This window comes from Apium graveolens, chromosome 5 (genome assembly GCF_009905375.1).
Source record: "Apium graveolens cultivar Ventura chromosome 5, ASM990537v1, whole genome shotgun sequence".
NCBI lineage: Eukaryota > Viridiplantae > Streptophyta > Magnoliopsida > Apiales > Apiaceae > Apium > Apium graveolens.
Genome location: NC_133651.1, coordinates 315,063,448 through 315,078,749, shown reverse-complemented (window position 1 = coordinate 315,078,749; position 15,302 = coordinate 315,063,448). Strand labels below are relative to the sequence as shown.

General features: G+C 31.7%; 1 protein-coding gene across 1 annotated transcript; it reads right to left on the bottom strand.

The window, feature by feature from the left end:
• Positions 1–4,724: 4,724 nt before the first annotated feature.
• On the bottom strand, positions 4,725–6,665 carry LOC141661303 (MADS-box protein SOC1-like). Its single transcript, XM_074468287.1, has 6 exons — positions 6,622–6,665; positions 5,724–5,801; positions 5,520–5,585; positions 5,323–5,422; positions 4,974–5,015; positions 4,725–4,796 (listed from the first exon to the last, which is right to left on the bottom strand). Exons 1-6 carry the CDS (start codon positions 6,663–6,665, stop codon positions 4,725–4,727), a joined length of 402 nt encoding a protein of 133 aa, XP_074324388.1.
• Positions 6,666–15,302: the final 8,637 nt, after the last annotated feature.

Sequence of the window (15,302 nt, the reverse complement as noted above, 5' to 3'; positions counted from 1 at the left end):
ATACCATGATCCCTTTTGCAATGATTTATCGACTGAATTGTGATATTGATGCGAGTGAAGTGATAGCATTAAAGTGTTATTAAGTTGTGTAGGTTGATATGCATGCTAGAAGCACTTGTATTTTCACTAAGTCTTAGAGAATGCTTAAGGGCTAGATTGTTGTTATGATCTGATTATTTTCGAGGATAATCTATTTATTATGCTTAGAATTTGATAATAGGTTCTTAGTGGTAAAGGCATGAAAAAGAAAAAAATGGAGTAAAAATGGAATTTGTTGCTAGTTATGGCTAGGCGTCAAATGGCTAGTAGCCGGCTCGCATGTTATGCGAGTAGTCTAGGGTTGAGCAAGATGGAGCGAAACGCACTTGCTCAGAGAAAAAAAAAATTGTGCATAATTGATCAAGAGTGGGCTCTTTGGTATTCGAGTTATTAAGTTCTTAGGGGACTTTGTGCCTAGTGACCTAAGGCTTTTAGAGTCTGGGATCCGCTAACCTAACGCTCGTTACATGGATACCATTGTATAAGTCTTTTGTAGACCTCACGCATTGCACGGTCAAATAAGCATTTGAGTTGTAAATAAGAAGCACGATTCCGTAGTAAGCTCCAGAGTTCTTGTAGTGTTGTATATCACTTTGTGCCTAGAATTTTTATTCTTTGTATAATCGTAGGATTGCCTTGAGGATAGTCTAGTCACAGTAATTGGTCTAGTTCTGAAGCATATCTGTTAAGCATTTGCACGCACCACGTTTCTGGCTGTATGTCCGTTTGCATGAGTTAATTGATCTTTAGTGTCTAACTATATTCGTTGAGACGTGACAATTTGGTTGGTTAATTGTAGTAAGGGGGATCGTTGCATTTTCATATAGATTGCATTCATGCATATTTTTTTTTGTTTTGAGTCTGTGACGCTTGAGGACAAGCATCGATTTAAGTTTGGGGGTGTGATAAGTGGCATTTTATACCACTTAGAACGTCTTAAAATGGCTTAAATTGGTGTCTTGAAATCAAGTATTTTGTGTATTTGATGCGTTTTTCTAGTGTTTATGCATTTCAGGGTATTAGTTGCATTTCGGAGGAGGAATCATCAAGAATAAGCCTTGGCATGTGTTCACCATTGAGAGAGGAAAAGAACGGGCAGATTACGGTGAAGAAACGGAGCAAACCTGGAATTTTTCCAGTAGGGTCCTGCGCGCCCGCGCAGCAATGCTGAGCGGCCGCGCAGCAGCCTTGCGCGCCCGCGCAGAAATGCTGAGCGGCCGCGCAGGGTCGGGGAAAAAGCTGAATTATTTTAGACTTCTACTTCTGTTTGGCTTCCAACTTCTATGTAATCTGAGTTTTATGGGACTATTATATAAGTAGATTTGAGACGTTTTCACAGAGAGTATTAAGGAGATTATGTTTTAGATTGTGTTTTGCGCGAGAAGCGAAGGAGATAAGGAAGAAGACCGATTTAGCACACTGCAGCAAAGAGGAAGCATATTTTTGTGATTCTTGTTTCGTTGTAACGTTGGATGCTAGTTTTCTTGCTTTGACTTATTTACTCTTGTGACGTACTCTGTTTTAATATATTTAGTTTAGTTATTATTTTCTTGTGTTGTTTATCATGATTTCATATGAACCCATGATGGCGATAAGTTCTATTATGGGCTAATCGTGATCATGGGGTTGCAACGGATTTATTATGGAATTCTTTAGTTAATTGTTTAATACTTTAGTGTGTGATGATTGCATGATATCTAGTATTGGTTGTGCGTATTCGTTTTATGTGCGTCGCGAACATATAAGATAGGGTGTTAATCTCTTGTGAAGCGACGGTGGATCTTGAGATTTAGAACTTGCCATGCTAGCATAGGTTCATGTACGTTGTGCATGATTAGTGGGTAATTCTAACAGTTTTATTTGCCCTATGTAATCAAAAGGAATAACTTGTGCTTAAATCGTTGTGTTGTCAATTTCTGTAGACATATAGGAACTCAACATAATTGATGACTATTCAACTTCTATCTTAATTGTGGATGTTTGATAGAATGGTATTAGTACAATGAAAGTTGGCTTTTATCAGTTTCGTGTTATTCGATTAATGTCATCACTGTCACATGCTAAAGGTAATAACAATGGCTATAGAAGGAAGTAATAATGAAGTTGTGATCTCATGAGTGTTTTATTATTGATAAATTGAAGTGTTAGTTAAGTGGTTAATTAAGTAGTTAATTATAGTTAATATTTAATCAACAATTTTAAGTGTTATTATCTTAATATTGAGAAGTAATCATACATTGGTGAGTGAGTTTAATTAGACAATAACTTAGTCTGAGTCTCTGAGGGAACGAACTAGAAAGTATTCTATATTACTTGCGAACGCGTATACTTGCGTGAATATTAGTGCGTGATTTTGCCCTAACAATGAACATCTGGCTTTCCCATCAAGATGATTCGCAAAATCTCAAATTCAATAAGAATTTCGGAGCATCCAAGCCAAGAAGAAACATGGTTGACAAGTCAAAATTCAAGTGTTTCAAATGTGGCTTGGCTGGTCATTTTGCAAGTCAGTACAGAAAGTCTGACTTTGGAAAGAAGAGATTTGAGCCTGTTGATTACAAACAAAAATATTTTGAGTTGCTCAAACAGAAAGAAAGGGCTTTCATTACTCAGGAAAATGACTGGGCTGCAGATGGGATTGAAGAAGACGCACACACAAGCTATGTGAATCTAGCATTGATGGCCACTTCAGATGAAACCGAGGCAAGTTCAGCTAGCAATCAGATAATCACCACTAACCTAGCACATTTATCTAAGGCTGAATGCAATGATGCTATTAATGATATGTCTACTGAATTATATCATTTGCGAGTAACCCTTAAATCTCTCACTAAAGAAAAAAATATGCTAAAGGAAAATAATGTGTTTTTCAGTGAAAGAAATAATGTGTTAGAGGCTCGCTCAATTCATTGAGTTTGAGAAAATGAAAATTAAGTGTAAGATTGCCAAGGAAGAGCTAACTGAATCCTTGAACAAAGAAGAGATTTTGAGAAAGCAGCTTGAGCGTGAGCAAGACGTGATCAAGGCCTGGAAGACTTCCAGAGATGTTCACTCTCAAATTGCTAAAGTTCAAGGAATTGAATCATTCTGTGAAGAAGCCTGGAAGAAAGAAAAAGGGAAATTGGATCAAAGCTGTACTGATGGTAATTTTACAAACATTGAATCAACGGATGATGAGGTTCATCCGTTGAAAGTCAAAAAGGAGCAAGATTCGTTGAGTTGTAAAAAGCCCATCAGTAAAGCTAAGTTGACTAAGCTTAATGAGAAATATGGATCAGTATCCAAGAACTTTGTTCCAGGAGAATTAAGTCAAGTGAAGGAAAAGAAAGTGATGAATGTAGGGCACCTGCCAGTGAAGAAATTGAAAGAGAAGATGGAGATGATGGGTTTAAATGCAGAGACAAAGAGGAAGAGTGATAGAAATGGTAAAATGGGAATTAACAAATATAACAACTACACACCTGACAAATATGCTCCTAGAAAATTTTGTGTCAAATGTGGTAGTGTTAATCATTTATCTGTTAATTGCAAAGTTACTTTTCAACGAATGAAGTATGGAACATTTCAACGGATGAACCTTAGAGTATTTCAACAGATCATCTAATGGAGTTTTAAAAATGAGACGTTGACAATGACTTGACATTCACATGGGTTGATTAGATACAAATGGAAAATGGCAGCCTGTAATCAGGTTTTGGAGAACAAAGTAACATTTCCATTTATATGCTTACTCGAAGGTTTAATCAAGCTCAAGAATAGAGAAATGAAGAAGACAAGTGATTAGACATTATAGGATTTTGTCTTATTAGTTTGTTTTATTCACTTGTAACTTGGTAGTATATAAACCAAGAGAAATATTGTTAAATGTATGCATTCTAGATAGAGAAATAGTTCAGGCAATATTCAGAGTAATTTCTCTACAGTTTGTATTCAACTTTATAAGCAGCTGTGTTCATTTTAGAAACACAGAGTTCTCCATCTATAATATATCTCTGGTGGATCAAGTTTAATCCACCAGAAAGTTTTTAAACTTCTTAGTTTGATTACTTTCTTTTAGATTATATCTTGTATTTGATTCCGCATTCTTCTATCACTTAGAGATATTTTGTGTAGAACTGTAAATCAAGAAAAAGTAGCCAGAATTACATTCAACCCGCCTTCTGTAATTCTTGTTGGATTGTTTGAAAATAACAAAAATATATATTTATTGGCTGTTGTTTACAATGTTTTCTTGTACTTTGGCAAGTTTTAAGTCCAGAACTTTTTCCTATATTTTTTCTTCCGCAAGTGATAACTGATAAGTAGATGTTGTTTCTGAAAGCTTTAACTGGATTCCTTGCTACATATTATTTTTCATGAGAATAGAGACCAGCAATCAATTTTCTTAGCTATGATATTAATACTACTTGACCCTATAGTGAAGTTCTCTTTATTGTGATATAAAGATAATAGACCCTGTATTTATTCAGAACCTTTGTTCATTACTAAATCCTCTACTGGGCTTGACCCTTGTTTAGTACACAGCCAAACACATATATTGTCATGGAAAACCTGACAGTATACTACATTTGTTGTTTATTTCATATTATTATGAAAAGAAAGTAGTCCTACATATATGTATATATTTCGTGTAGTAAGCAATCCAAAGAAAAACATGTACATGTCAAACAACTCAAACTTCATGCCTAATCTGGATAAAAGGGAAGTAGATTTACCTTTGCATATAAGATGTCATTATCTGTTGCCAGGATCTTTTCCTGCAAATTTATAAAGACAAAAACCCATAATTTTAAAACCATAATTAGCTAATCAAGCTGACTGCCTTATATTATATTTAATGTTAGTAAATTAAGAGATGTCTGTGGAGTTCAAAAACTTTGAAGAAATGAAGGTACCAATCTAAATATCAGTTTTTGCCTTCACTAAGTTTTTACCTTTTCTTTAAGTTGCTCAATTTTTTCATTGTAGACCTGCATCTGGAACACAAAGACCGGAAAAGATAAAGACATTTAGTTTCCATATTATATGAAATGATCAAAATTATTGTTCATGTAAATAAGCCCTGAAATATGTGTTTTTTTAAACTTAAAACCCTAAAAGATTTTTTGTTCTATTTGTGTTGCCTGCACTCCCTTCACGGAGTTAAATGGTTTAAGTCTTCTCGAAATGCTCACTGACAAAATTGTACAAAATAACATATTTAGGGGTTTGAATCGAAAGTTCTTATTTTAAGTCGAACATATTTATAATGAATAAAGTTGTGTCACCATATGGATTAATAACCTTTCTATCTCTTATGGTGCATACACTCTTCTCTAAGTGCTGTTCAACTTGCTGCAGTTCTTCTAGGGTGCATGAGCCCAGACCTTCTCCCAATAGCTTACTGTAATATTGAAAATCCAAGAAAGCTTCGGGGGAAGTATATTTGATAAAAAAAGAAGTGCTAAAATCATTATAGGGGGGATAGATAAATTATGAACCACTTATCAACCTCAAGAAGCTCTATCTTCTTTGCCAAACATGTTGTTTCAAGCTTCAAATGTTGTCAATATATAATAAAACAATATTTCAAATAAAAATCTCTAACAACTTTCAAAGACCAAACAATAGGATCTTGTTCAGTGATGTTCACAACAAACGTTAGTTAGCCCCTCGTATGCAATCATAAAAGGATGTTGACCTGAATGTCCTGCACGTCGGGCGTCTTGTTAGCGTGAACATCTTTTGTGCACTTCCTATAGCACTCTATCATGTCATGCATGCTGAAATAATTAAGAACATATTTGCACATTCGTCAAATACTTATCACAACTAATTCTTTTACACACAAATATTCTGAATACCTTTAGACAACATGTAACTCCAATGTTTTACAACCGGCCACTTACAAAATACTGATCCCTCTTTAAAATTTGCACCTAATAAACATCATATATAGTAGTATTTTCTTTGATACAAAGAATACTATTAGCTAAATGAATTAAAAAAAACCTATGTTTCATTATTAGAACCTAACTGTAGGTATCATTTATAATCACAAAATAGTACTCCAAATGAGAACCAAGAAATCGAAATTCAAGCTGCATACTCAAATAACATATTGAAATTTAAAAATATGGTGTTAATTTGCTCTAAATATCAAACAATTAAAGATTAATTAGTGTTCAAATACCCATATATACATACATAACATCAAATCCAAACTTAACAAACGCTACAAAATAGTCCCATTTTGGCACCACCTTATTGTTCCATCACAAAACACATATATACATACATAATATCCATCAATCATCACATATTCCTACCAAATCATCACTCCCAAGAAAAGTCCACACATATATACATACATAACATCCATCAATCATCACATATTCCTACCAAACCTCTGTTTCATTATTAGAACCTAACTGCAGGTATCATTTATAATCATAAAATAGTACTTCAAATGAGAACCAAGAAATCAAAATTCAAGCTGCATACTCAAATAACATATTGAAATTTAAAAATTATGGTGTTAATTTACTCTAAATATCAAATAATTAAATATTAATTAGTGTTCAAATACCCATATATACATACATAACATCAAATCCAAACTTAACAAACGCTACAAATAGTCCCATTTTGGCACCACCTTATTATTCCATCACAAAACACATATATACATACATAACATCCATCAATCATCACATATTCCTACCAAATCATCACTCCCAAGAAAAATCCACACACCCAAATCAAGAAAATCCATTTTCTACAATACCCATAACCAAAAACCTCAAATTTTCAAGATTTCAAAATACCCAACTCAAATTTTCATTAAAAATCCAATCTTTATTTATAATCTAAATTCTAACATCACTCAAAACTAAAAATACTAACAACAAAAGTACCAATATATAACATAAATTAGCCCAACAAAATAAAAAAAAATCTTGAAAATAAATTTTTTTAAAAAAGGTACCTCCTTTAAGTTCAAGATGAAGAGCAGAGCTAGAAGATCTTTCACTACTTGATGGTATACAAAGAACTGAAGAAGCAAAAGAAAAAACAAACAAAATTCTGCTAAAAGAAAAAACAAACAAAAGTTTGCTAAGCTGATCTCGGAACCACAACGCTCCGCTTCACCAATCTCAAACCACTCGACTCATTCGAAAGTCGAATCTCCGCATCCTCCGCGCCACAAAACACCGGCAACGACGGCAACGGCAAACTCGGAGCCACATCAGAGTGAACTGTATTCGAGAAGCTGATGGGGAATTCGCCGCGAAGCAGACGAATTGAAATTAGGCGTGAATTATGATATGATTACAGTGAATTGAACATACCCTAGATATGTGTGTGTAGGTGTCTAAAATTAATATGTGGTGGTTAAGCAAGCAAAGAGCATCTGCACAAAAACCAAGATCAGCTTATCTAGAGGGCAGTGGCAACATTCGTAATACATGGCAAAAACAGGGCTGAAGCTGAAAATTTTGCAGTTAATATTCATCAACAGTAAACACTATTCAGAACAGGGATCAGGAACTATAATATAGATAGATATAAGCACCAATTATGAGTAACCCTCATGGGTCTAAGTTAATTGGGCCTAACTATAATTACAAGTAAATGGTTTTAATACAAGTGCCAGTTACTAAGTCGGTTATAAAGTATATAATGGACCTAATACAAACTACTAAGGGGGCTTAGGCCCAACAACCTCGACGTGCAAAAGCTTGCAAGAGAATTATATCTTGATATTCAGCGGCTTCAGGCCAAGGAACCAGCTTGCATGTTACAAAACAAAAAATTCTTTTGATCTTATCTCTGTTGTTGCATTCACTGTTGGAAACTGGAAAATTGGCAGATAAAGAGAGATAGTAGCTATCTTGTAATATAAATTCTTTGACCTCGTCATCCATATAAAGCTTATTTGTTGATAATACCTGTTATTGCAACAAATCCATCTATAGATTTCTCAACTGAGTTGGGGGTTTAGAATTTAGAGTTTGTTTACAAGAATTTATGGTTATGAAACTCAGATAAAGAATGCGTTTTGGTTACTATGGAATGGGAATGGCAAAGGTGTTGGCAGAATGGTGAAATGCCGGAATAATATTGCAGCCTCAAACACAAATTATGCTTCTAACCGTAGCAGAACTACAAATGGAGTGTCCCAACTGAAGCTTTAAGCTTAACATGTTGATGCATCAATTGGCAATGGAGCTTCCTCTATTTGGAATAATCCTACGGAATCATACAAGTATCAGAAAGAGCACTAGATTAAGCTGAACATTTACCTGTGTTTGAATTTTGAAGCGAAGTTATGGGCATCAAAGAAGATCCTTCATGGTTATGTTTCATGAATATTCTAAATGTCGTTTTCTAAGGCGACTCATTACCTACAGTTACAGCTTTGAACAAAAAATAGGCCAACTTCAGGGAAGTTGGTAACAAGACTGATATATGCCTTCTCCAGCTAGAAAGTTGAAAAGATGTCTGTTAAGCACATTAGAAAGCAGGTAAACAAGGTTTTCCTGTTTGATGATTAGAATTCCTTGTTTACTTAATTGCTACAGGGTTTTTATGTCTTGTCATGACTTGTCCGAGACTTTGATGTTTCATTCCTCTTGTCTAAAGAAATAACTGCTTTCTTTTCAAATAAACGCATCTATCCGATGATTCTAATGAAATGTAACTACGAACTTTTATTCTTCCTATTATAACATCAACAACAACAAAAAGGCATGCATGTACCGATTAATTAATGAATTTCAAGATTAGATAAAAAAATCGAATTCATTTTTACAGAACAAAAAGTGAAGTTATACCAAAATGATCCAGAAACAATTAAATATAAAATAGGCATATAAAATCAGCAGAATAGATAACTAATGAAATATAAAATCAGATGATCAGGGGAAGGTAGGAAACAATTAAATGTTTATCACTCCATACTTATTTTTAGCTAAAATTTTCCAAAACAAAATCACAAGAATCAAACTATCAAATATAAACATAAAAGCTCAGCCATTAAAATAACCTCCAGTTTTATGCAAGTCCAAGAAACTCATTTTATAGAATACAACCAATGAGAGAAAAAGATCACTACAAAAAGTTCATGGATACAGAAATTTATAGTCTTAAGTCTCAATCCTTCATGATCTCAAATGGCCATGAGTTCACCGAAACTTTGCATGAAAATGATGGAGCCAGCAAACAGTCCAACTACACGAAGTAAATTATGCAAAAAGGTAAAAAAAAATATTTATATTGTTAGATATATTTGTGATGTCATGTCTAAACTGTTGTGTTTAGTTTCAAAACTTAATATCAGGACTTACTGGAAGTCAGAACTTACTGAAGTCAGAACTTATATCAGAACTTAAGTCGTCAGAAGATATATCAGGACTTAAGTGCGGGAAGACTTCAGATAAGGAATGCGGCTGATTTGCAGGAGATGATCTGGACTAAAACAATAGAAGATATGCATGAAGAGTTGGACAGCTAGAAGACTTGTAGAAGATAATATCTGATTGATATATTTTAGGAGACATAATTATATTCCATATCAATTAGAAGATATCTTGTAACTGTGTACTATATAAACACAGCTTAGGGTTTACACTATAAGTGTTAAGTTAACGAGAACATTATTCATAGTAACCTAGCAGCTCTTAGTGATATTGTTCATCACTAAGAGAGTAGTTTAACCTACTTTGTAACAGAGTTTGTTATATTGAATAAACTTGATTAGTGTTACATACTTGTGTTCTAAATCGATTTGATTGTATAAACACTATATTCAACCCCCTTCTATAGTGTTGTGTGACCTAACATATATATATATAAACTTGCCATCGTTTAGCAAAACAACTCACTTGCCACCGTTTAGCGAAATAACTCGGGCACCAGCACTTATTAAATAATACCAACAATGAGGGATAGAGTAACACCTTCTGTTAGTTGCTTAATATTTAGAAAATGATGACACTTCCATGCTCTAATTCTATTTGTGTCAAAGTTCTTTATAAACAAATATGCGCTGTAGTCAATAATTATAAATTGAATCTACTTTTGTTAATATAAATAAATCTCAAATGAATAAAATTTATGTGCATGAGTAAGACATACAAAAATTATGTGTTAGAAGTTACGATTTATTTGTTGTGGAATTAATAAACAACATAAGAAGAACACAGTTGATTAATCAAAAAATGTTTGATTAAACTTTATCTCTCAGAGTATGAACAATATACTCGAGAGCTGCTAGGTTACAATATGAATATTACAATTCGTTAACTTATAAAGTAAACCTAAGTTCTGTTTATATATTGTTACACAGCTGCCTATCAATTAAACATACATAAGAATTAATCTCTAATTGAATACATGGAAATATATCTTGTAATTGATAGCTACATCCCTGTAATGAGTGATAGATATATTCTACTATAATTACAAACATATCCATATTAACTAACTTCTGATTCTGATCATCTAACTCTGATGAAGCATCTTCTGATAATCAGACTGTGATGAGACTTGAAACCATCTTCTGACGAATTTATGATGAACTCCCTCTGTGGATATATCTATAAATTGTTTCTGATATCATCAAATGTAACATGCTATTCTGTCAAAGAAGGAGAATGAAGAGAAACATAAGGCCTACAGTATCAAGGCACGGGAAAGGAAGCTATATGTTCAGATGAAGTCTGGTGAGAAGTGGGACACAACCAATAAGTTCTTCCACTCCAAACAGACTCTCACAAATAATGATGCAACCTTCATGATATTCTTACATGGTCTGAAGCAAGTAAACTCACATCATGATGGCTACATGAGTGCTTTCCTCAACAGCGTCACAAAGATCACTGTTGGTGTGGATATGGTTCGACATGAAATAATCATCTATCGATCCACATTGGTATTCATGTGTATTTAGAGAGGAGCTGGGGATGATTTTGAATTTTGATAAAGGTTCAACTAGTGATGATAAATAGTCTTCTCATGAGGAGGTAAGGAACATAGGGGGAGGTGAAGGCCCTAGTTCAAGCTCACACCTACCTGCATAGATGTTCAACAGGGAAAACAACATTCATCGTCTCATTTCAACTCTAATAAAGCTTATCAATCAGACAAAATCATCCATTGACACAACTACAAATGCAGGAATGAAGTCCTTACTCCAGTCACATTTTGAGTCACTGCAACTCTACAAAAATCAGGATTTGAAGCAAACTCAATATATGGATGATATTAAAGGACAAATTGTTGGAGTTAAGGACAATGTCAGGAAGGTTGTGGAAGATCAAATTCCTGCATCCACTATGAGAGAAATTCAATTAAAACTTAGGAAGGAGGTTGACCTCTCTAGTAGGTGTACATGCAATGAATTTCCCGATTCCGCATCTAAACTACACCTGTCTTGATTCTTTTACGAATTATACTTAAATAATTACTATTTTCACTATACAAAGTTGAGGTTTCATCAACTCAAGTTTGTTTTTTACTTTTTTCAAGATCTGTGAACACACTCGTAGACTTGTAAGGAAATTGGTCATTTTTTTTATTTTTTATAAAAAATAGGCTAAACTTGTTATTCACCCTTCTTCTAAATCGGGTTAATTATCAAATATGTCACTTATTGCATCTAAATGTATCAAGTGAGTCACTCATTAAAACATCGACTCAAATGAGTCACTCATTTAAAAATTTGAATAAAAAATATTACGCTATCGTTAGTCAAATTTCTTAAAGGTATTATATATTGAGTTTCACACATTTTTTATGAATGATATTACATTCAAATAAAAGGTTTCAAGTTTTACTATTTTATATAATATTGTTAGATTTTTAAAATTTTATCAACTATTTATTTTTAATTTTTTGATTGTTTTATTTGATTTTTAAAAAAAATATTAGATAAATTTTAAAAACCTAAAAATATTATCTAAAATATTAGAACTCAGAATCTTTAATTTGGATGTAATATTATTCATAAAAAATATGTGAAACTCAATATATAGTAATTTTAAAAATTTCAACTAACGATATAATGATATTTTTGATATAAATTTTTAAATGAGTGACTCATTTGAGTCGATTTTGTAATCAGTGACTCACTTGATACATTTGGACGCGATAAATGACCTACTTGATTATTAACCCCTTCTAAATCTACTATAAAGTATAGTTCCGTAATTTACTTTGGAAATTATCTTTCTTTTTTTGTATAAAAAATTGAATATTATAGTTTTATTTTAGAAGTAAAAAAATTAAAAATTACACAACTATATTTAAAAAAAAATATTAAAATACGTGTCGAATATCCGTCTCATAATAAATAATTGGGTTATATGATGGGAGTATATATAAAAAGTAGGGAAGCTATTCTTTTCCTAAAAAAAAGGAGGGAAGTAATTCTCTGTAACTAGCTCTATAGGCCGTGCAATGCACGAGCATGTTTTATAGGGAGTGAATTGATATTATTTTGATTGTAATTATCGACGATATATTCATGTTGTTTCAGGATGGATCGATTAACTAAATATCTCTTTTTATGAAATTGAGATCGATGTCTTACTTAACGTGTTTTTTCTCAAAATGAATTGAATATGCAGAAATGAAATCGAAATATACGATCAAAATATAATACAAATGAAATCACACGTATCTTATGAAAATAATTAAAACTCATAAGAATGAAATACTGTGGAGTTAATTAAAGAGTTATTATAGTTGTTTACGTGGTAAAATTGGTGATACAAAATATAACGAATATGAGGTAATCTTACTTTCCATATTAGAAAATGTAATGATTGGATATGAAAGACGACACATTAAATATAAAATTGTACAATTGACAATATAAATATATTTTTCAATATACATCATTTTTTTATGATAAATATATTAATAAATAGGTCAGTAATCAATGGTAATGAAAATTGAAAAATGGACTAAATTGGTTGAACTACTGATTTACGGTTTATAAAAAATCGAGAATTTAACGAAATGCTAAATCGAAATAATATCGAACATATTTTTATATTCTTTTTAAAATTTATAAGTAAAATAATTATATTTTAGATGTGTAAAATTGCATTTGTACATCCCTACTAAGTTATAACATTATTTTGTGTGCATTATTTATTAAAATAATAAGAGTTTTAATAATCTTTATGCATCTCTCTTCTTCTTCCCTTATCTTTTCAGTTTTTATTCGGCAGCCGTCTGATTTCTTAATTTAAAATCGGCATTCTTCACCAACTCGATGCTGAGTATATTTCTTCTTCCTTTTATTCTCTTCATAGCCTCAAATCATGTGTTTGATTTGTCAAATTTTAACCGGAAAATTGCCGATTTTGATTAAAAATGACAAAAATATTGTATGCTCCGATTTTGCTCAATAGATTGTTTGGTTGTCTTGTAGCAATTTATCGGCGAATTTTTTTATTTCCATACCATTGCAGTAATCTTATAACTCTTTTACTTATACATCTGAAAAAACTTTAAGTTGGTTAATGTAAGAAAAATGATTCACCTTACTATTGTAAACTATTAATTTAACTGTAATGAACTTGATATTTTAATATTTTATTATATATATTCAAAATTTTCAAACCAGTCTTAGTTTATATTCGATTTGGTCATGTAATAAGAATCTCAACTTTATTATAAACCCCCTCATAACCCATTATTTTATTCATATACAAAAAGAATATCTATTATATTTCTTGAATTTAATACCTGATACACTAACATTGTCATTTTCAGATTAGCTAACATATTAAATTTATTTGCTGAAAATAAATTTATTTTATATAAAGCCTTCAAAAAAAGAACAGAATTTAGTATATATACAGACAAATATTATTAAATTTTAGATATCTAATTATAGGTTGTTAATATTCAATGATAAATGATAACATATATAAAATTATTAATATTAACGAGTTAGGTGTAATTAATATATGTTATTAAATATGACAATTATTTATATTTATTAATAAGGAGTAATAATGACTTAAGTGTAATTAATACATGGTATTAAATTTGACAATTATTTGTATTTATTATTGAGGGGTAAATTAGTAATTTGGAATAAATTGTCTCCCCGACCCCTATTTGCTCTATTATATATATAATAGATAGATGATGTGAAATACGTATTTTATCCATAAAAATTAAATTAAAAAAATAGATGTCCCTACTAATTTCCTTAAAAGAAAAAAAAAGACGAGAAAATTTGTCATTGTTTGTTTAAAAAATGTGGTCACTCATCTGGAAAGGCGGTGAAGAAATCAAAACTAGTCAACACCCACCCTGTAGCTGCTTACCTGTCCTCGTCACCCCTGTATATATCCGTTTATAAAATCAAATCCCAAAATATTTATTCATTCGTTCGTCTCATTTTATTCGAACCACTTATTTATTTTTAAAATAAATAATAAATAATTATTAATATCATTTTCTTAAAATTTTATTTTATTTAAGAAAAGAAATTTTATTTTCAAATATAAAATAATATATCAAAAATTATTATTTTAAACAAATATTTCTTATAATCTTTTTTTTATCGTAGGTAAGCCGCAGCCGCTACATTTCGGGTGCGCACCGGGTCTGACTTAGGAGACATAATCATAAATTCTCCTCCGTGAGATTCGAACCTGTGACCAAGAAGATAGTTATTTCCTCTTTAACCAGCTGAGCCAATCATTGCGGGCGTCTTATAATCTTATAAATGAGTATATAAGCAAGTATCTGTTCTCGTAAATTTTTAAAATGAGTTTTATCATTTTATAAGCCCGTGATTTGTTTGTACATTAAATCACGATGTTTTTCATATATGTGGTGTACTCGACAATCAACAAAATTGGATGAATTCGCCATTAGATTTCGACCGATTTCAAACTCGAAATACCTAATTTTTAAAAAAATTGAAATTTAAATCAAATTACTCTAATAATAATTTCGTAAGTGGCTAATTCATTTTGACGGAATAATACTCACCACACTACCCTCTACAGTACTATTTTCGAAAATTTCCAAAAAAGTGAGCTATATCCTATACTAATAATTACTCCCCCTCCCTTCCAATTGTTTACATTTTTGAGGATGTTTCCGATACGTATTTTAAGATACATAAAAAGTATAGTTATCTAACTTATTTTTATAATTTCCTTTTTCTGAATAAAAGTTAAATATTTTTATTTTTATTCAGAAAAACAAAATTGTAAAAAAAATTTACAGAACTATACATAATATGTACC